The sequence below is a fragment of the Puma concolor genome, chromosome B2 (genome assembly GCF_028749965.1).
Source record: "Puma concolor isolate L17-30 chromosome B2, mPumCon1.1.hap2, whole genome shotgun sequence".
Lineage (NCBI taxonomy): Eukaryota > Metazoa > Chordata > Mammalia > Carnivora > Felidae > Puma > Puma concolor.
The window spans coordinates 121,380,093-121,402,585 of record NC_141671.1 but is presented as its reverse complement, the minus strand read 5'-3'; the positions used below and the strand labels follow the sequence as shown (position 1 = coordinate 121,402,585).

The window sequence follows — 22,493 nt, the reverse complement described above, 5'->3', positions numbered from 1 at the left end:
GTAATGTTTACTTATCTTTTTGCTCCGGTGCGCGCTGCTTCCAGTTCCTTCCTCTGTTAACCTTTACTTCACTTCTCCAGGATAAGAGATGGGTCACGTAAAATAAAGTTGTACTGTCTATGCATTTTTTTGCACAGATCTATCTCCTCTGTCATTCTGTGATGAGCTATGTTCCCATGAGAAGTTCCCCGTTTCCTGCATTCTTATCCTATGTAAAACACGTTGATCTACGCGTGTCTCTCTGCTCTGCATAGGATTGGAAGAAATCCATATATACTCATACCTCTGATATACATATTGCTGCATTGAAAGTCATGTGTTGAAGTAATAAAATGAGTTCAGAGAACTTTATTTCCTGCAGCGTGAAACAATAAAATCACATTTACTTTCTATGAACTTTCAGTTCCATGAATTGCCGTGAAATGCAAATTAACCTGAAAAACAATTCAATTTATCATTTAAAAACAGCTCATACTTATAAAGAGGTAAGCAAGAGCATACCAAAAAATAACCAGCAAGATTTACTCTTGATGTTGTATTTTCATTACAACAATCACCGCAAATAATAAAGGCCTTGAAAAAGTCTGCTCCATGTAATGAATTGTCAACAAGTTAGCAGAACAGTGAGTTGCTACTCCAAATAAGAAGAAAAACTCTTATGTAGGCACTAATTACATTCGATAAAAAAGTACTAAGTTGTACAGAACTGAGTATCGTTTTCAACTGCTTGATACAAATGATTATGTGCTAGACACATTTTCTCCTTTACTTTTTATAATGGATTAAAAGTTGATTCGTGTTTTTATTTCGTAAATAAGAAAACTGAGTTTCAGTAAAGTTAAGCAATCTGTCTTAGATCACACAGCTAGTAAGTGCCAGATGTTGAATTCCAAACCAAGTCTTTGGCCTCATGCTACCACACAGTACTGCCTCCTGAAAGAAGCTTAGAGAAACAAGGCAAATGTCTGCCAAAGTAATCAGAGAAGGCATCCAGGGGAAACAAAACCTGGGCTTTCAAGAGCGAGTAGGAGGACATATTGGGTGAAGAAAACACGGAACGAAACCATGGAGGTAAGAACAACATGGTGTGTAAAAGGAACGGATCCCTGTGACTGGGAATTCATGCACAGGGCACCGTGTAGGTAACGTGCAGCAAACCACATAGGATCCTGAATGTCAGAAAAAGAAGTGTGGACTTGATCGCTATAGAAAGGGTGGTGTGGAGCCACTGAATATTATCGGTCAGATGTCCAAGATGAAAAGTGATTTGGGAAGATTGGTTGGGATATGGGGTGTTGTCTAGAAAGCTACCCCCTAAGCATCCAAGAAGATTAGTTGGTGGCTATTGGTGGAACCCAGGTGGGATGTATAGAAGTGTGGACTGGGATGAATGCCGTGCCTAGAGTGTAACATGAGAAACATTTTGAAGATGAGAAATATAAATTAGGATGAGTCATATTGCTTTGGCATGCTCTAAGTATTCAGTGTTCTCATGAAAAAATGTGGTTTCCAAACACATTACAGAACACAACTAGTTATTTGGGGAACTTCGTTTTGTGTTTTTCAGAAATCTGAATTAACAAAGCTTCTGACTTAATCCAGGTTTGGGTAGTCATCTCAGTTTTCATGGACTAAAGAGTGGAAAGAAACCAAAGATGACTGAAGAAAACAACTGTCATTGATAATTACTATCAGCACCGAACTTCTTTTTGTTTCAGCTGAACGTCACTTGGGTTTATTTCAAGCAAATCCCTTTGTCCAGAGATTTATGATGTTTCAAGAGCTACAGCTCCTTTTGAGCTTTCCCTTAATATTGTTTGGGCCTCAGCCTTAGGCTATTTTCCCTTATGGTAGAAAAATGACAGCCCAAACTCCCTGAAATAGCACTTTCTCTCTTACTTTGGGAGGATAGCTCTTCTGCCAGCCACTACTTGAAAGTCGCTGTGATTTGACCAATGTAAGTTCAAGATTGGGACCACATAGATGGGTTTGGGCCACTTAAGAGAAGTGGGAATCATTCTTAGTCAAAGAGTGTGGCTAAGCCAATTCAGGATCCTGGTAGTTCTTCTGGGGGAACTGATGCTGGAAGGCAACCAAAAATTATCATTCTCTGGTCTTAACGTCTCTACCTTTCTAGAATATAAACTGTATGATTGTCAGACCCGTGTTTGTTTACTTCTTGGCATTGGATAAAGAGCCAAATAGTTGGGGTATTTTTTCTTTAATTAGTTGAGTGAATAAATGAATGAATGAATGAAGAATGAATGAATGGAATGGAAGACATCTCTTTGAGATGAAAAGATTTTCAGAGCAAAATAGTAAGGGAAATGTGTATTCAAAACTGTGCATAAATACACACGAGAAGTGTCAGTGTAGGGGCGCCTGGGTGGCTCAGTCGTTTGAGCATCTAACTCTTGATTTCTGCTCAGGTCATGATTCCAGGGTCATGAGATCAAGCCCTGTGTCTGGCTCAATGCTGAGCATATGGCCTGCTTAAGATTCTCTCTCTCGGGGTGCCTGGGTGGCTCAGTCAGTTAATTGTTCAACTCTTGATTTCAGCTCAGGTCATGATCTCATGGTTCTTTGGATCGAGCCCACATTGGGCTCTGTGTTCACAGTGTGTTTTCTGCTTGGGATTCTCTCTCTCTCCCTGTCTCTCTGCTCTCTTTTGTTCATGCTTTCTCTCTCTCTCTCTCTCAAAATAAATGAACTTAAGAAAAAAAAGATTCTCTCTGTCTCTCTGCCCCTCTCCCCAGCTTGTCTGCTTGCTCCCTCTCTCTCAAAAAAAAAAAAAAAAACATTAAAATTAAAAAATGAAGTGTCAGTGTACATGTGTTTCTTTTAGAGGAAGGAGGGAGGTCATATTTCAGAAAAACTTCTCTGTAAAGAACATACTATTATACAAATTAAATCCTAAATAAATTGAAATGGCACACATAAATATATATTTCATATGATTATGTATTTTGCAATACAGCATGTGACCATGGCAATATTTTTTTTGCCTGAATATTTGTAACATAAAAGTCTTAAAGTTAGGTTTTGAAACACTGGACTTTGTGAATAAATTACCAGTATAGACGTTATTTATTTGGATGCAATGTTAAAATTGTATTTAAAACCCAGAGTCCAACTTTTAATAAATACACTCACATCATTCTTTGAACACCTACAAGGCGTCTGTTGCTTCTGATGTGTCAGCTATTTGATTCTCAAGTAATTTTATAAGTAAACCTTATTGTCACTGACTTACTGATAAGGAAACTGAGACAAAGAGAAGCTGAGCAACTAGTAAAAAGAGATGGAAAAATCACATAACTATCAATTCTTTTTTTGTGGTAGAGATAATTAAGACCTAGTCTTTTAGCATGTTTGATGATCATATCATGATGATCATATTACAGTATATAAATGTTTCTTTTTTTAAGGAGTTTATATTAAGACAATTTTTTAATGTTTATTTTTGAGAGAGAGAGAGAGGGAGTGAGAGTGAGGAAGAGGCAGAAAGAGAGGGAGACACAGAATATGAAGCAGAGTCCAGGCTCTGAGCTGTTGGCACAGAGCCCGATGTGAGGCTCAAACCCACAAACCGCAAGATCATGACCTGAGCGGAAGTCAGACACTTAACCAACTGAGCCACCCAGGTGTCCCTGCAGTATATAAATGTTTCAAATCAAAATGTTGTCCACCTGAAAATGTACACAATGTTACATGTCAAATATACTTCAATATAAATAAATAAGAAAATAAATAAATAGAAAATAATGGGGTAAGATTTAAACCCCCCAGATTAGATTCAAACCCCAAAACATGTGGTCCAATAAAATGCTCTTCCATTATGCTACTTGTTTTATATTGGATTCTCAGCTGCAGTCCTTTGAAAGAAGGATGTGTGTACAAATGACTAAGGAAGTGCCAGGAGAAAACACGAGGTGGGAGAGTAAGACTGAGGAAGAGAAAGCCAAGCAAGGGTGTTATTGCACTGTACTTCCAGCTGTAACCTAATCCCATTGTCTTAGTCCACTCGGGGTGCTCTAACAGAGTACCATAGACTGGGCGGCTTATAAACAGCAGAAATTTATTTCTCACAACTCTGGAGTCCAAGATCAGGATACCAGAAGATTTGGTGTCTGGTGAGATCCACTTCATAGACAGCCGTCTTCTCACTGTGTTCTTACATGGTGAAAGGGGCAAGGGAACTCCATGGGGTCTCTTTTGTAAAGACACTCATCCCATGCATGAGAAATCAGCCATCATGACTTAATTGTCCTCCAAAGGCCCCACCTTCCAATACCCTCACCTTTGGAGTTAGACTATCCATACGTGAATTTGAGGGAAACACAAATATTCAGTCCATAGCACCCATGGAAAACAGTCATTTTGTTTAGAGTTGTCCATTTCACTTTCTTCAGACTAACGTACATTTTGGGGCATTTTTTGCTCCTTGCAAAGTGAGCCCAAGATCGGGCCTTTGAGGAAAGTTGCAGGTGCAAGTGATTGGAAGTAAGGCCCCCAGAAAAGGTTAAAGAAACCCAAAGTGACCTTGGTGGAGCACTGACACTGTCTCATTCACTCCCCTGCCATTCAAGATGGGAGTCAGTAAGACCTTGGATTGCGAGTAAGCTGTTCTGTGAGTGTTCTGCAAGATGAGCAAACATTTCTAATACATTTTAACTTGATAAACGAATGATGTCTTGCCATATGAGTAGTACGTGATGCCGAATGCCACATGATCACAGCTGAACCAATGCTTCTTGTCTCTGTCTCTGCCTCTGTCTGTCTCTATCTCGCTGTGGGATTGTGGGCGGTTTTCTCCCGTGCTTGGATGCTCCGTCTCAGGCCGAGGTGTTTGGTAGAAATCAGTGATTTTTCAGAATGTTGGAAGGTGCCCACAACTGGCGCTAGTGAATTTTTTGTCACTTCAAAGCACCTATGGACGGTTCTTTGCTTTTCCATACAAGAGGCAGCTTAGGAATGCTTTGCTTCATTCTGGATCAGGCTGCCTGCAGATATAGACCCTTTGCTGCCTTATTGCCAGTTACATTAAATACAGTATATGTTAAGAACTTGTTAATGCTGTACCGTGCTCAACACCTGTGTGAATGTATACAATGGCCCCCATGCAGAAAAAGATTCCGTTGAGCCTATGGGTAGCAGTGATTCCATTAGTGGTAGTGAAAGTCGTCCTACACAATAACCCTCCTCTCTCTTGTTTCCCTCACACCAGCCATGAAGGTTTTCAAAGGTAAATGCAGGTTAATTTGTTTATTTTTCTTTATATTTTGTATTTTCTTTATTATTTTGTATTATATTCAGTATTGTAATTATTTTTATATGAAAATTTTTGGGTTGTGGAAGGAATCCTCTGAGTTTCCATTATTTCTTATAGGGAAATTTGCTTTGATATACAAGTGCTTTGGATTACAAGCATGTTACCAGAATAAATTATGCTCACAAACCAAGGTTTTCCTGTATATCAGCATGCTGGTTTAGGGGCACCAATTCCTGATCCAAGTCACCAGTGGTGAGATCCGGGCTCTGACAGTTGGATAAATTTTTAAACTTACATGTGCGTTATTGTTTGCATTTATAAAATAGGTGATAATTCTATTACCTAAACTCATGAGCTTGTTTTGAGAATTAGATGAAGGCATATATATATATATATATATATATATATATATATATATGCAAGTGCCCTTGAAAGAGTTAAAGAAGTTATATTATATATAGTTAAATATATGTGTATCTTACTTTTGTTTTTACATTTGGAGGGTAAAAAAAACGTGGGTGGGAAGGGCGGAATGTCCTTCTTGACTTGTCCAAGTATACTAGCTTGGTGTGAGAAAAATAGATTATTAGAGCTCTTCAGAGCTCCAATACATATATAAACACACACACACACACACACACACACACACACACACACACACACACAGATATATAATGATGGAAAAAAAGCCTGTGTGCTATGACCTGCTGACCTGCTCACAGTCATGTCACACAGCTATTTAGTGACACAGCCAAGAAGGGAACTTAGTCTCCTGACCATCAGATCTTTCACTATGCCTTGTGGGTCGTATTGGTATTAATGTAACATTTCTTAGAGGAGCTAGGTGACCTCTAGTTTACTGAATATCTCCGTTAACTGAACATTAATATTTGTTAATGTAAGGCTAAAAGCAACCTTAGAATTCATGAATAATCTATTAAAAATTCAAAGAACAATATACATGTTAAGAATGCTGTTATAGGGGCGCCTGGGTGGCGCAGTCGGTTAAGCGTCCGACTTCAGCCAGGTCACGATCTCGCGGTCCGGGAGTTCGAGCCCCGCGTCGGGCTCTGGACTGGTGGCTCAGAGCCTGGAGCCTGTTTCCGATTCTGTGTCTCCCTCTCTCTCTGCCCCTCCCCCGTTCATGCTCTGTCTCTCTCTGTCCCAAAAATAAATAAACGTTGAAAAAAAAAATTAAAAAAAAAAAAAGAATGCTGTTATAAACTTTCTTAAAAGTAATTTTAAAATATTTTATATTTCTGTATTTTTATATTCTTGAGGTGTTTGGCAAAAAGAACCTAATCAATTTGGTGTGCCTGGGTGGCTCAGTCGGTTAAGGGTCTGACTTCAGTTCAGGTCATGATCTAATGGTTCGTGGGTTCAAGCCTCATGTCAGGCTCTGTGCTGACAGCTCAGAGCCTGGAGCCTGCTTCAGATTCTCTCTCTCTCTCTCTCTCTCTCTCTCTCTCTCTCTCTCTCTCCCCCTGCTTGTCCCCCACTTACTCTCTGTGTCTCTGTCTCTCAAAAATAAAAAACAAACATTAAAAAAAAGAACCTAATTAATTCACATTCAGAAGTTGATGACTGTAAATCATAATATTTTTAACTCTCAAGGGTTCTTGCATATTCATCAAGTAAAACAGCTTTAATAGTGCTTCAGCCGCACACATACTAAAATTGGAACGGTACAGAGAAGATTGGCATGGCCTCTGTACAAGGATGACACACAAATTTGTGAAGCGTTCCATGTTTTTAAACAATTTACTTTGGGCATAGAGGATTAGTAGGAATGTAATTCATAAATCTGTGGCCCGTCCTGGTATTTTCTTGTGACATTTAAAGAAACACAGAAATTATAATAAAGTCCTGGCTAATCAAAAGTCACATGGTTCCATACCAAATGCCTCTTCTTGAATAACACATTTTGCATCCAATGTAAAGAATCGACAGATTTCCAGTGTTAATACAATACCACCAACAAAGCTGCCAATATCAAATTTTGATAATGTATTTTCTTTAGAATTAATAGCTGCTGTGATTAGAAGAAAACAAAAAAGTATGCTTTGGTGATTTTAAAAAACATCATACTAAGCTAAAACTTTGAATTTCTACATAAGAATGCTGAGTGGGGGAAGAGGAAGTCTCGTTGTAGAAGGTTGCTCTCCAGCCTGCTTGGTCTAGTGACTGCTGGGTTCTAGTTGATCTAACACATCTCCCAATCACCCCCATCCCCAGAACTGCAACCCCAGCATCTGAAGCTGTTTGTGATGCTGAACTTAGATTGCCTACTACAACCTCAGAGGCAGTACGATTTGGGGATTTTTTTTTTCCCCTTATTGGTCCTCTTAAGAGTTAGTGCCTTAACAATAGGTCCGCACAACACAGGTCTAATCTTGCAACTAGATCTAATCTGAATAAATGGTTCTAACTGAAATTTCTCTTTTTGAATAAATTGGAAATTGAAACTGTTTTGGTTTTATCGCATCAAGAGACCTTGAGAAATTAGTTGATTTAAAATACAAATTGTAGTAATAAAACTGTGGATTAGAAACATGAAAATACACAAGGGGCGCCTAAGTGGCTCGGTCGGTTGAGCATCCAGCTTCGGCTCAGGTCATGATCTCAGAGTTTGTGAGTTCAAGTCCCGTGTCAGGCTCTGTGCTGACAGCTCAGAGCCTGGTGCCGGCTCTGGGTTGTGTCTCCCTCTCTCTCTGCCCCTCTCCTGCTCTCTCTCTCTGTCTCTCTCTCTCTTTCTGTCTCTCTCAAAAATAAACATTTAAACAAATTTTTAAAATACACTGAAAATACCATAAAGTCTGCTGTTATCACGAATGTAATAACTAGTTTTTAAGTGGAACTGAACTTTGAATAAGTTCAAAAGAAAATGTTGAGGTTCTGAATTTGTAGTTTCACAGGCATTATGTTTTTTAAAAATGCAGAAAATGAAGAGTGCTGATACTCTGTTACTACACTGTATCTAATACCATTGGAAAATATCTTTATGGCACATATGAATGAAAACCAAAGCTAACCATTTGGTTTAGAACTCATGTAGACGGAATGCTGCCTAATTCTGTTGTCTAATGAGGGGCCCAGGAGGGAAAGGTGTGGCACATTTCAAATCATATCCAAGTACAATTCCCTGGTAGGACAAGTCACTTATTCACACTCATTAGCAGGCCTGATGAAGTTGGAAACTCATTTTCCACAGGGACAAGAATACTAGGATCTATACCATTAATTTATTTAATATGACATCATTTCTATTTTTTCAGAATGGAACAAAGACAAAAATGTGGCATTTAACAACTATTTTCAGCATAGGAAACAGGTCAGTTTTGATACATCTTTGTTACTGCTGAAGTAACAGATGTCACTGAACTGTTGTGGGTTGTGGTCATTGTCGATGGCATCTGGGGTATGTTTTGTGAAACTGAGGTGGTGAAAGTTACATTTGTTGAGAACCCTGGTGTTGTCGTTTTAGATATTGCTATAGGTGTCAAGATGGTGACCGTCCCAGTCTTTGAGACTGAAGAAAATAGAATTGTTGACTGTTTCACAGTGCTGGTGGAAGACTCATTTGTATAGCTGGAAATCACAAAGTCATAAAGCTGCATGAATATGAAGAAACAGGGGTTCATGGGTTTTGGCCCACATCATGATCTCATGGTTCCTGAGTTTGAGCCCCGTATCAGCAGGTCGCGTTTTGCTTTGAACTCTGACCTTTTTCAGAGTGGATTACCTGTGAGACAATGATATCATTTTCTTGCTCAATTTGGTTGTCTCCTCTCATAAGTTGGGTATATTGTCATGCTAAAAAAGCCCTCCCCATTAGGGATGAGGGTAAGGAAAGAGGGACAGGTAGATACCATCTACTATCCTATCCTACCATAATCCCATGAGCATATATTAGCATGATTTTGTAATTGTCTGTCTACACTGCTAGTTTGGGCTGAAATGTTTTCATAGGCAGCATTGCATTATGAACCAGATGCCCTTTGGATAACCTCTGTCAGAGATGGTTTCCTGGCTTTTACATGGACAGCAACCTGTGCCTGGGGTGTGTATGGAAAGCAGGGTGCCAAGAACAAGAATGGGCAGGAAGAAAAGTGATGGAGATTTACCAGATTTCCAGCTCATTACAGATTTCACCCATCACCTCTCTCCTTTTGTTTTAATTTTTAATTTATTGAATTGCAAGTTGTTTTTGGAGAGCTATGCTCTACTCATGTTTCAACAAGCAACATCTTAAATGGGTAGACTTGGAAGAATAAGTGTAGGAAAATTGCTTATAAGAGCTCTAATAACCTCCTGTTTTTCTCACACCTGTTTTTCTCTCGTACTTGGACAAGTCAAGAAGGGCATTCCACCCTTCCCGCCCACTTATTTTTACCCTCCAAATGTAAAAACTAAAGTAAGGTACACATATACTTAGCTACAGATAATAAAACTTCTTTAACTCTCTCAAGTGCACTTGCATATTTATCAAGTAAAATAGCCTTATGACTATGTAAGTACATGGAATTATACAACATCAATCATGTAAGGGGAAACAATGTATATTTGTAATAATTTTTTGTCACAAACAAATGCAGGGATACTCATGACCTAGGTAAAAATGTACAAATCTGTGAATTGTTAGTTTATGATTACAACAATTGAGAGCAGACGATGTATTAGCTTCCTGGGGATGCTATGATAAGTGACCACAAGCCGTGTAGCTTGAAACAGCAGCAATTTATTTTCTCACAGTTCTGGAGGCCAGAAGTCCAAAATCAAGGCATTGGTCCATCCAAAGTCTCTAGGAGAAAATCCTTCCTTGGCTTTTCCAGCTTCTGATGGTCTCTGGTTTTCCCTGACTTGTGGCAGCTTGAGTCCAACCTCTGTGGCCATCTTTACATGGCCATCTTCTCTGTGTGTGTGTGTCTGAATCTGTATCTCCTTCTCTTTTCTGTATAAAGACACTAGTCATTGGATTCAGACCCATCCTAAGACAGAGTAACTTCATCTTAACTAATTACATTGGCAAAGAGCCTCCTTCCAAAAAAGGTCACATTCCAAGGTTCCAGTTGGGCATGAATTTTGGAGGGATACTATTCAAACCAGCACAAGGGAAGTAAGTAAAAAATCTATTTCTTGGGGCGCCTGGATGGCTCAGTCAGTTAAGCATCCAACTCTTGATTTTGGCTCAAGTCATGATCTCACGGTTTGTGAGTTTGAGCCCTGTGTTGGTCTCTGCACTGTCAACGCAGAGCCTGCTTGGGATTCTCTCTCTCTCTGCCCCTCCCCTGCTCTCTCTCTCAAACTAAATAAACAATTAAAAACATACATTTTTCTTAATTTTAAATTTATTTATTTAGTTTGAGAGAGAGAGCGAGAGCGAACATATGCGCGTGCAAGTGAGGGAGGGACACGAAGAGAGAGAATCCCAAGCAGGCTCCACACTGTCAATGCAGAGCCCGACCTGGAGCTTGAACTCACGAACCATGAGATCATGACCTGAGCCAAAATGAAGAGTCAAATACTGAACCAACTGAGCCACCCAGGTGCCCTTATATATATTTCTTTATTGTTATTGTTAAGGTAGTTGGTATTTGACGTTTGCAAAAGCACGTGGATTCTTCAGTTTGCCAATGCTCAGTGGCTTTTTGGGAGAAGTCCTTTTGGAACTGAATCAGTTTCACAGTAGGTGCAGGTACGAGACCATCAGGCAGGCACAGTTTTGTCAAGGACCCCAAATGTTTTAGGTCAGAAAGATAATATACATTTCCACTAAGATTTTCTTACCTTCTATTCTGATACAGTGGTCTTGGTTCTAGGTTCTAAGGATTTCTGAGACACTTAGGAACTTTTTTTCTTATCCCCATCTAATCCTATTCTATAGACCTAGGTCACACTGAGTAAAATTCTTAGCCTCATTTCATTATATTATATAATTTTTAAAATTTTCCAACCATATTGTGTCCTTTGTATCAAATTCCACCCCAACTCTGCCCTCATTCAGTGACAGAGTGAACTGAAATTCTTTCCTCTCTTACCAAAATAATTGAGTCATTTACCAAGAGTTGATTAGCAAGTATACATAGATGATAAAAGGTTTGCATGGGAGCAAACTGCTTTCATTTTCTGAAACGTGTGCCCTGCACCGAACAGATTATGCTCATCCGTAGCCAAGGAACAGAACATGGCAAAATAAAGAAAGATTGATGCCTGGAAGTACAAATGTGAATCCTGACTTTTGAGCTCTTAATGGTTGTGCAAGCATCTTCAGTATCCCAAGTAGAGGATCAGAAGGGGGAGATTACAGGATTGATCCGCAGCTGTGAGTGCCTGAGTCCATTGTGAGGGGCTGGTGCACAAGTAGTTCAAGTAGCCTCCTGGGAAAAAGTGGTATGTTGAGAGGCTGGGGAGGCATGAGAGAACCAACAGAGCAGGAAAAAAGCACTGAAAGAGAGTTTCAGAGGAGCACAGTCCTGAGTGGTTCTAAGTGAAGGCTGGGACGGTGGGATTGGGCAGCTGAAGTGGGGTGCAGGGTAGGTCACTGGAGTTTAGACTATCAAAAATTAGGAGGCAATAAATTTGATGACTCAGTCACATTCATGGAAAGGCTTCATTTCCATTCAATAAATAGTTATTAAGCCGTCTGCGTGTTGCAGTGATTATGCTAGACATATTGACCTGGATAAAGAGAGTAAGAGAAGGTGATGAGGTCATGAGAACAGTATAATATTTGGAGCTTTTCAATTCCCAGTTTTATAGTTGATGTTAATTTCCACCTTGGTCTTGACTATGCTTAGTAGCTCTCTTATTGTTTGCTTTTTTACTGCTAAGTCTTCTCAAGAGTACCTCAAAGGTCCAGTTATCTGAACTGACTGGAGACTGTTTTACTCTTTTTTTCATTTTAATTTTTAAAAATTTATTCAAAATCAAGTTAGTTAACATATAGTATAGTATAGTATTGGCTTCAGTAGAACCCAATGATTCATCACTTTACATATAACACCCAGTGCTCATCCCAACAAGCACCCTCCTTAACACCCATCACCCATTTAGCCCATTCCCACCAGACTCCCTTCCAGCAACCCTCAGTTTGTTCTCTGTATTTAAAAGTTTCTTATGATTTGTCTCCCTCTCTGTTTTTATCTCATTTTTCATTCCCTTCCCCTATGTTCATCTGTTTTGTTTCTTAAATTCCACATATGAGTGAAAGCATATGATATTTGTCTTTCTCTGACTAATTTATCCTGCTTAGAATAATACATTCTAGTTCTATCCACGTTGTTGCAAATGGCAAGATTTCTTTTTTTTTTTTTTTAATTTTTTTTTTTCAACGTTTATTTATTTTTGGGACAGAGAGAGACAGAGCATGAACGGGGGAGGGGCAGAGAGAGAGGGAGACACAGAATCGGAAACAGGCTCCAGGCTCTGAGCCATCAGCCCAGAGCCTGACGCGGGGCTCGAACTCACAGACCGCGAGATCGTGACCTGGCTGAAGTCGGACGCTTAACCGACTGCGCCACCCAGGCGCCCCAGCAAATGGCAAGATTTCATTCTTTTTGATTGCTGAGTAATATTCCATTGTATCTATCTATCTATCTATCTATCTATCTATCTATCTATCTATCTATCACATCTTCTTTATCCTTTCTTCAGCAAATGGATTTTGGGGCTCTTTCCATACTTTGGCTATTGTCTGTAGTGCTGCTGTAAACATTGGGGTGCATGTGCCCCTTCAGAGCAGCATTTTTGTATCCTTTGGGTAAATACCTAGTAGTGGAATTGCTGGGTCATACATAGGGTAGTTCTATTTTTAATTTTTTGAAGACATAGGGTACAAGAAGAGACCATTTTACTCTTAAGAATACTTCAGGTTGAAGGCTTCCTCCTCACCTCCCTTCCACCTGTGGTTTCTTTTCTAGGCTGTTCCTTTACTAGGCACTGGGGCTAACAGGTAACCCACAGCTGCCAGGCCATCCTTGCCTGGCCTCTATTGCATATGAAGGTGGGTGTATGGAACTGTCATCCGTTCTGGTCTGTAAATGCCACCTGTGTACGAGAACACTGTAGTTAATAACACAGTTTAATATGTCATCAGGTGTTTGTGTCATTGCCACCCACTTCCATATGCACTACTTTCGATTCCTTTTTATTTATTCCTTCTGCAGTCATACAGCCGGCCTAAAAATGAAATTGAATGTTTGTTCCAGTCTCAGAAATACCAATTTATCCGCATTGGTATGCTTTATGTTGCCATGACCTCCTTTGGCAATTTCTATAAGTTTAATTTTTGTTTTAATAGAGGCAACCTTTGGCATTCTCATTTAGATTGTGATGACAATGTGACATCTCTGAAACAACCAAAATAAGTCGCCCTTTTATTTTTTTTTTATTTTTTATTTTTAAAAATTTTTTTTCAACGTTTTATTTATTTTTTGGGGGACAGAGAGAGACAGAGCATGAACGGGGGAGGGGCAGAGAGAGAGGGAGACACAGAATCGGAAACAGGCTCCAGGCTCTGAGCCATCAGCCCAGAGCCTGACGCGGGGCTCGAACTCACGGACCGCGAGATCGTGACCTGGCTGAAGTTGGACGCTTAACCGACTGCGCCACCCAGGCGCCCCAGGTCGCCCTTTTAAAGTGCTACCTCTTACAGCAGTGATTCACTACACTATAGCTTTATTTGCCTCAGAAAGGTTTTTAATGTAAAAATGTATAACACCACCATTATTTCAAATGATGCAATGATGCAAAAGGAAAAGTCTTTCTCGTGCGGACAATTACTGAATATCCAAGAAAGAGCAGTGTTTAACCTCTTCTAGTGCCCTCTGGTCTCTGCCGCAGCCTTATTTGGGCTAAAGAAGAATGTCACAACAGGTGATGTGACTGCTTCGAAGGTTTGTGGAACTGGTTGAGGAAGCAGCAGATAATGACCAGCAGGCTTTTTGGGGATGGGTAGCTGTGTGCTGGCATAACTATGCTCGGTCAACGTGGCAGGAAGCTCTGTGGGAAATTCTGTTCCGTGTTGGGGCACCGAGAGCCAGACCCATTCTGGTCAAGGTGCTCCCGATCCCTGGAACGTGTCCCCTGCACGGAGCAGGTTATGCCTTCCCATAAGAATATGCTTGGGGTTCCCCTTAAGTATTCTACATGGTCATCTTAAAATTCCTTCTCCAAAAATTCTTCTGTTCTTCAAGAATTTGGTAACCTGTGCTTTTCCTCTGACATCAGTGGCTCCTTAGTTCAGTTGTTATCCTTCTGGGGCACTTCTTTTTCTCAGTCTGCCCTTTCATTTCCCACATCCTCTCTGTTTTGCCAAGAGCTTTGCTTCTTCACGGCCTTCTTATTTTCTCCTGTGATCAGTGCTCAGGTTTGCATGCAGAACGTTTTCTTGTTGTTTTATACATGTATTGTTTTCTTAGAAAAAGCCTCCAGGCTTTACCCTCAGTTTGTAATCTGGAGGTCAGATTACAGTTTAATTTTCTTTGAAGACCTTGCCAGGTTTTGAGGAGAGACCTTGCTATTTGCTCTCCTTAGGAAAGAACATATTGAAAGGCCACACTCTGTCTTCTCTCCCTAAGGGCCAAAGGACACGCGACTGGGGTGAGGGCAGGAATCCCCCCCAGACATAAGGCTCCCACTCTTTCCTCCCCCCACTCACAGGCAGAAGCTTCCAGGTCCCGATGCATCTCCAATGTGTCCTCCTCCAATGATGTGTTGCAGTGGGAGGAATACTGACTTTGGGGTCAGACCTGCCTAGTCTCATATCCCCATCTACGATTGCCCGGCCATGGTATTTTGAGTTTGTTACTTAATCTTCTGAGTCTCAATTTTCTCATCTGTAAAACGGAGACAATAATATTTACCTTATAGATTCATTGTAAATATTAAATGAAATGTAGCAAGTGGCTAATACAGTGGTTGGCAGATAGTAGGTGCTAAGTAAAATGCAGATGTTACTATTATTATTCCTAGAATGCATTGGTAGTTGGGAAGCCTGGGGTTGGTTTCAGCGTTTCCTATATTAAAAACAGCAGCAACAACAACGCGTGCTCTTCAAAGATTCTCTCAAGAAGTTTAGTGATGCTCCTTCAAAGCAGGCACCACCAGCCACACATAATTCATCATGCACATTCTCAGCTTTCTCTTGCTGTGCCTCGATGAAGACCGTCTGTCTTTGTAGCTGCCTTGGCAAGAGCCAGCTTTTCTTTAAAGCCCTAATGGCTCCTTTCTAGGACCTACCTTGTGGAGCTCAGTGCAACCTACAGGTTCTGCCAGAACTGAAAAGGCACTTGGTGAAAATGCCTCACGTCCCTCTCTTACTCTGGACATATTAGCAGTGCCCTGTTCCCCTTGGAGTGCTGAGGTGCCCGAATAAGTCAAGTTTCACAAGAGAGCTCAAACTAGACACGGAAACTAAAATCTAATAGGCATCCTAGGTTGCCCTTCTGTGTAATGTGTTATGCAACCGTGCTTGAACAATAACTGTCATTTTCAGGCAAAATAGAAAATAGGTTCTGCCTTCAGGGCACGCAGTCTTTTAGAGATGAGAGACAAGTGCAAACAAAGCCATGCGCAGTGTCATTGCTGTGAATGTGATGTTAAAATGTACGTGTGGGCTAGCTATGGCACGACTCACTATGTAACACAAAGGCAAGCTGGATTTAAAAAGTCGAACCCCCGGCTGCCTGTTCAGATCTCTGCCTACTACCTACCGCTTCCTGTTTGGCTGCTTAGATTCTCCGATTTAAAAACAAGAAGGAAAGGAAGAAAAACTATGTAGAAAATCAAAGTGGAAAGCCTTAGGAGACAATAGCTGAAAACACTTCATCTTCATAAGCACGTCTAAATCGGAGGACAAGCAAGGGTTTCAAAATGCATTCGCCTGCTTTTGAGTAGTCAGGGCTAAAGGCGGAAGGTGTTGAGCTCTAAGACAGGTCAGGCCTTGGAAATTTAGGGACAGACCATGGTTTCTTTAGCAGATGAATGGAGCGTTCAAAGAACCCTGTGGCTGATGGCAACACCTGTAGCCCAGCTCCACTAGGTACAGACAGGGCTCCTGTACGTCCTCTGCAGGTAAGACACTTTGGGACCTTAGGATGTGCTCAGCTCGCTGTGAGTTCCCTGGGCTGAGGTGTGCAAGTGTTATGAAGGGAGCTTACAGAAAGGACAACGGACGAACGTGTTCATATGCATTGTGCTGTCAAGATTAGAACCCACTTTACTGCCCCTTCTCTGTTCGCTGGTTTCTACCTTCCCTCTCCTAATTTCAGCAGTGTCACAGGAACACATCACTACCGTGTTATTTTCTCTCCTAAATTCTAATGGTAAGATTCTTATTACAATTTGATTTTAATCACTAGAATAAAAATATCCATTATTGAACGCTACTTTGTGCCCAGCACTATGCTCAGCACCAGGTAGATATGTATATGATAGATAGGTATTGATAGATAGATAGATAGGTAATAGATGAATAAGGCATCATCTACTGCCTTCAGTAGGGATGGATAAAAATATTTTGAGGTGGAAGAGAGTGAGACTGAGGGAGTTTATGCCTGTCTATAGCATTAATTTCTTTTTTTTATGTGTGCGGTGGGGGGAGAAAAGAAAGGAAAAGGAGGGGACCAAGGGCAAAGTAGCCTGGAAGAAAGCAATTTTTGAAACAGCTCCCATGCAGAATGATCAGGAAAACAAAAGTGAGTTCAAAACACAAACAGATTAGTAAATCCTGTGATTGTTGGAGGAACAGGTTATCATCTCGTCTTTGCCGTTGCCATTGTTCCCATCACCATCATTGTTTTCATATCCAGAATGCATCATACTTGAACCCCATCATAACCTTTACATCGTTGAACAAACGATTCCTTCGCAAAACTGCGAATGCTTTATGCTACTTTCATGCTTACCGTAGGGTGTTGTCGGGTGGTTGGATTTATCACATCCTCCCTCTCATTTGTGCTTGTTTAGGTGGAGCCAGTGATACAGAGAGGCCATGAGAGTCTGGTCCACCACATCCTGCTCTATCAGTGCAGTAGCAGCTTTAATGACAGCGTTCTGGACTATGGCCATGAGTGCTACCATCCTAACATGCCTGATGCGTTCCTCACCTGCGAGACTGTGATTTTTGCCTGGGCCATTGGTGGAGAGGTGGGGCTAATGACTGATTACGGAGATGTGACACTATTCATTGATCATGTTTTTCCCCTACGGTTCTCATACTTACAAGTAAAGCTTTTACACTATTTCTTCTTCTTTTTTTTAATTTTTTAAAATGTTTATTTATTTTTGAGACAATGTAAGAGACAGAGTGCAGGCAGCGGAGGGGCAGACAGAGGGAGACACAGAATCTGAAGCGGGCTTCACGCTCTGAGCTGTCAGCACAGAGCCCGACGCGGGGCCCGAACTCACAAACCGTGAGATCGTGACCTGAGCCGAAGTCGGGTGCTTAACTGACTGAGCCACTCAGGCACCCCGCTTTATACACTATTTCTGATATGAGGGTAGCTTATTTTTCTTTCCACTGGCAGAGATTCTTTCCTTAAGCCCCTTTATTTTATCCACTGTAGATGATGGGGTTCCAGAATGTTGAAATATCTTAGAGAATGGTTGGGGTTTTTGGAGGAATAGAGCTTGTAGGGACTTTCATAGGGCACATCTCATGGAATTTTCCTTATTTAGGGTTTTTCCTACCCACCTCATGTTGGATTATCCCTTGGCACACCGTTAGATCCTCGTTATGTGCTCCTGGAAGTCCATTATGACAATCCGACATATAAGGAGGGTGAGTTTATTCTTCGTGTATTCTACTTCTGATTTTTAAAAGTTTTAGAACACCTAATTTAACAGAGTTGAAACAAACTAGCATCATTGTTAGAAAGAATTAACCTATATATTTGTCATCCAAATTAGTGTACTCTTTAGAGCGAAAGAGGGTACTATTAATAATTATACTGGGACAAAAGTGATTAACCAGCACTGAACCAGGCAAATGGGCATGTGTGGTCACTGATCTTAAAAAAACAATTTGCATGCTACTTTCCAGAAAGTAGAATAATAGATTTTTCTATTTGCGATGTAAATTAGTCCTAAATACACAGTGTTTATGAAACATTTTCTTTCTAACTGCACATATGAAAAGCTGCCATTCATCGCTAGATAATGTTAAGATTTTGTTGTATGGTAGGAAAACCATAAATATGCTTAAGAAATATTTATGCAGTGACACTGCGTAATATGATATTGAAATGAAGAGATGAGCATATTTACATTTGATTTCTAAATCTACTTTTCTAAATCGACTTATGTAATATTCCAAAACCAAAAAGTTGAAAGATTCAATATGAAGCTATCAAAAGAAGCAAATGAAAGTTACTATTTTCCATTGATTTATGCAACTATTCAGCAAATACTGAGCACCAACTTTGTCTTGGGTCTGTGCTTTATGATACAAACCAAACCACCCTCATGGAAATTATAGTGTGGTGGGAAAGAGACACAATAAAACTAATCACACCAATTAATATAAATTTATGTATATGTCAGTTGTTCCAAACCGTCATTTTGGTAGTCACAGGTAGGTAAGTCAACCCTCCAGAAAGGAGTCAATTAATTCCCAAGTCAGTGGAACAAATTTATGAAGGGTTTGGGTCATACTTTCCCCTCTATGAAAACTGTCACAGTAAGGAATGTGTCTTACTCATCGTTAATCCCCCCATGCCTATTATCATGCATGCTATTCACATAATAGATTCTTACTATTTTTTGTTGATTGAATGACCGTTGTTGAATGATTAAAAGAATGGTGGCAAACTATAAAGAACGTTATCACTAATAGTTTATTCTATTAGCGGATGGTTTCTAGACCAAGGGGTTTCTCCCTTTATAGAAATGTTACTGAACTTTACCTGAAAACAATATAAAATAAAACTTTTGTTGAGTTATTCTACATTCTATTGAGTGACTTTAGAATTTCCCTTTTGTCTTTATGTTAGATAATTGTGGACTATATCAGCTAGACCACACAAACATTTTTCCCATGGTATGCTCTGGAAGTCAAAAATGGTTGCAGACAGTATGGCGACTTGTCTTTTAATTCCCATTTGTGAAACTGAATGTTGTATTTCAGTGATCTTTACTTGTAATTCTTTCCCTTATGAAGTTTTAAGGAAAATGAATAAACCCATTTCAGCTGAATGTGGAGAACCTTTATTTTTATTTTTTTAAGAACTCAAACTCACTTTTAACTATATGCTCGCATTCCAGGCTTAATAGATAATTCCGGACTGAGGTTATTTCATACAACAGATATAAGGAAATACGATGCTGGGGTGATTGAGGCTGGCCTCTGGGTAAGCCTCTTCCATACCATCCCTCCAGGGATGCCTGAATTTCGGTCTGAGGGTCACTGCACTCTGGAATGCCTAGAAGAGGTATGTGGAACATCTGAGTCTGCGAGCTGCCACTTACAGAATAATGCTCTTAGAAAACTATGTTTGGAAAATCTCATGTTTATTATTACCAATCTTTTTCTTGTTGTCATGTTTTAAAGCCATTATTTATCATTGTGGGAAGACATCTGATGGTTTTTTAAATCTTGAAGTCTATAGGAGTAGAATTCTGGACAAGACTAATATCCAGGATGTTTTCCTTCCTGACCTACTTCCTTTGTTTATTTCATATTGGACACTTTATTTTCTCTTTTACAATTTCTACCTTTGGTTATCTAGTGTCTTTTGCATTTCTCTAACTTTCATCTACATTTGTTTTTTTTTTCCATTATTCATTTTCAATTTTTTCTCCTTTTCTCTGCTTATAATTTCCCTACTTAAACCAAAGAGCAAGAATACCCAATATAAAAATACATATTGGATAAGAAAAAAACATTTTAAGTATTTAATAATGGCTACTTCCATTTATAGTTCTTCTTTTCTTAAGCAAACATATTTCAATCACATTTGATCATATTTTTTATGAACCATAAAGAATTGTAGACAGATGGCAGATTGATGAAGTGGAAAGATTGAGCCCTTTGAGTTATTTAGACCATGATGCAAATTGCCATGACATCATTTACTAGCTGTAGGACCATGGACAATTCACATAATTCCATTCTTCCACTTGGTTTTCTTATCTTAAAAAGTGGGAATGACTTGTCCTTTTAAGAGTTTCCATTTACAGGTCACTAACATACTGGAGTCTTTTTGCCAGGAGCTTTGATTGACTCTTTACCTCCTAAAAGAAGGAAAAAGAAAGATAATATTTAGGAGTGGTTCTGTAGGTCCCCAGTAAGCATTCGGTCCCTTTCTTCTCTCCCTACAAACGTTACTTCACAAAGCTAATAACCCTGCTAGGAATAAGTCATGAAAAAATCCAAGTTCAAAATGTTTGGCTGCTCAAGCATTCACTTAAATTGCTTTAGATTTTCTTCTTAGTTGTCCCTCCAAGTCTCTTTTACTGTGAACTGTCTGAACATGCGCTTGTTTGGGCTAATTGTGTCTTCCTCTGTGTGCCCTGCCCTTAGGCTCTGGAAGCTGAAAAGCCAAGTGGAATCCATGTGTTTGCTGTGCTTCTTCATGCTCACCTGGCGGGCAGGGGCATCAGGCTCCGTCATTTTCGCAAAGGGGAGGAATTGAGATTACTGGCTTATGATGATGATTTTGACTTCAATTTTCAGGAGTTTCAGTATCTAAAGGAAGAACAAACAATCTTACCAGTATGAATGCTTTCTTCTCTTTCACTGAATATTAGAAAAGTCAAGACATATATCAGCTGAGATTTAGCAAGGTTTCTATGTGTAAAATGAATTGCTCATCGTATTCACATTCTTTAAACCACCCACTGTGGGTGTTGCACAACCCAGATGGAATGTGTTTGATCTCTTTTCCAAAATCAAAACTCATTTTTCTTACTATTCCCATGGGCAATTCAAGTTGTTTTAAGAAGAAAATGAAAACTTGGTTTCTGAGTACCAAACATTACTCTTTTCTTACTTAACTTTCCAGGAAACCTTTGCATGGCAATTCTGGTGATGGGAAAAATCAGAGATCTTTTTTGTACCATAGGATGGTTTGGGGAAGTTACAGTTCAGTGAAAATGAATATAAGGGTAATTCTTTCATCTGACAAAGTTTTTGGACAGAACTAATTATACTATACTCTGTAATCCAGCTTGCAACAATACTTGGGTTTATGGAAGAGCATGTGTTGAGATATTGATCTCTGCACCTTCTGAGCAGTAGGCCAGGGAGAGCAAATCTAGGGACCAACACCCAGAGCGAGCTGTCTTTGGTCTATGAATAGCCGTCTGTCCATTTACCTGAGGGGTGAGCCATAAAAAAAAATTATTTTCTATGCGTACTGAATTGTTCAAAAGGTTAGAAAACACTGGAGCAATAAATTACTATTATTTTGCTTCAGAATTCTGTTGTAAGGAAATAAAGACATGACTAAAGACTTTTAAAGAAAACAATATAAACGAAGAGGTAACACAATAACTAGTATCCATGGCTAACATTTATGAAATGTTTAATCTAAGAGCTAAGTGTGTGTTGTATCATTTAATGTCCTCACAACAGCTGTGCAAAATAACAGTTATTTTATATATTACTTTTTAAATAAATAAATTGTGCCCAGTTAATTCTTTTCTTATTTAAGGTCATTCAGCTAGAACATGGTGGAGTATGGCCTGAGAGAGCCTTATTTGTTTGTTTGCTTGTTTATTATACTAGTATTCTTAGAATTAAGTAGATCAAAGGTCTCCCTGAATCAAATTGCTTAATGAATCTACTCATGTAGCAAATAAAACTATTGGCCTACAAATGGATTACATAAATAAAGCAAACTAAACTCCAATCTGAAAGCTTTTATTTTTATGTTTTAGGGAGATAATCTCATTACTGAGTGTCGTTACAACACAAAAGATAGAGCCCGGATGACTTGGGTAAGAAAATTTTTATTATTATTAACATTCCTTTGTGGAGAAGGAGAAAAAGTAAAAAGCATTCCAATTTAGAGGCAAAATTCCTGAACCTCTTGAACATGAAACATCATAAGAGAGAAGTTAGAGCTGTTTTAGCATTTTATCAGGTTAACTAGTGATACAATAGCAATATTTGCAGTAGAATTTATTTGCTCATTCATGAAAAGCTATCTCTAGTCTTTTAGTTTTTCCTCACCAAAACTTATTAAAGACCTGTGATCACAAATGACCATCTGCTGGAGTC

At 39.5% G+C, this 22,493-nt stretch overlaps 1 protein-coding gene, 1 non-coding gene and 1 pseudogene across 2 annotated transcripts in view; 2 read left to right on the top strand and 1 right to left on the bottom strand.

Annotated features, from left to right (window-relative positions):
- MOXD1 (monooxygenase DBH like 1) overlaps nucleotides 1-22,493 on the top strand; it is a 91,599-nt gene that overhangs the window by 53,582 nt on the left and 15,524 nt on the right. Inside the window, exons 5-9 of the mRNA XM_025925716.2 lie at nucleotides 17,240-17,419; nucleotides 17,951-18,053; nucleotides 19,535-19,701; nucleotides 20,793-20,984; nucleotides 22,151-22,210. Of these exons, the coding sequence (XP_025781501.1) occupies nucleotides 17,240-17,419; nucleotides 17,951-18,053; nucleotides 19,535-19,701; nucleotides 20,793-20,984; nucleotides 22,151-22,210 (702 nt within the window). The remainder of the gene's footprint in view (nucleotides 1-17,239; nucleotides 17,420-17,950; nucleotides 18,054-19,534; nucleotides 19,702-20,792; nucleotides 20,985-22,150; nucleotides 22,211-22,493) is intronic.
- LOC112863057 (U6 spliceosomal RNA) lies at nucleotides 6,924-7,026 on the top strand. Its single transcript, XR_003223874.1, has one exon. It is a non-coding gene; the product is annotated as a U6 spliceosomal RNA (small nuclear RNA).
- LOC147581210 (porimin-like) lies at nucleotides 7,154-8,913 on the bottom strand (annotated as a pseudogene).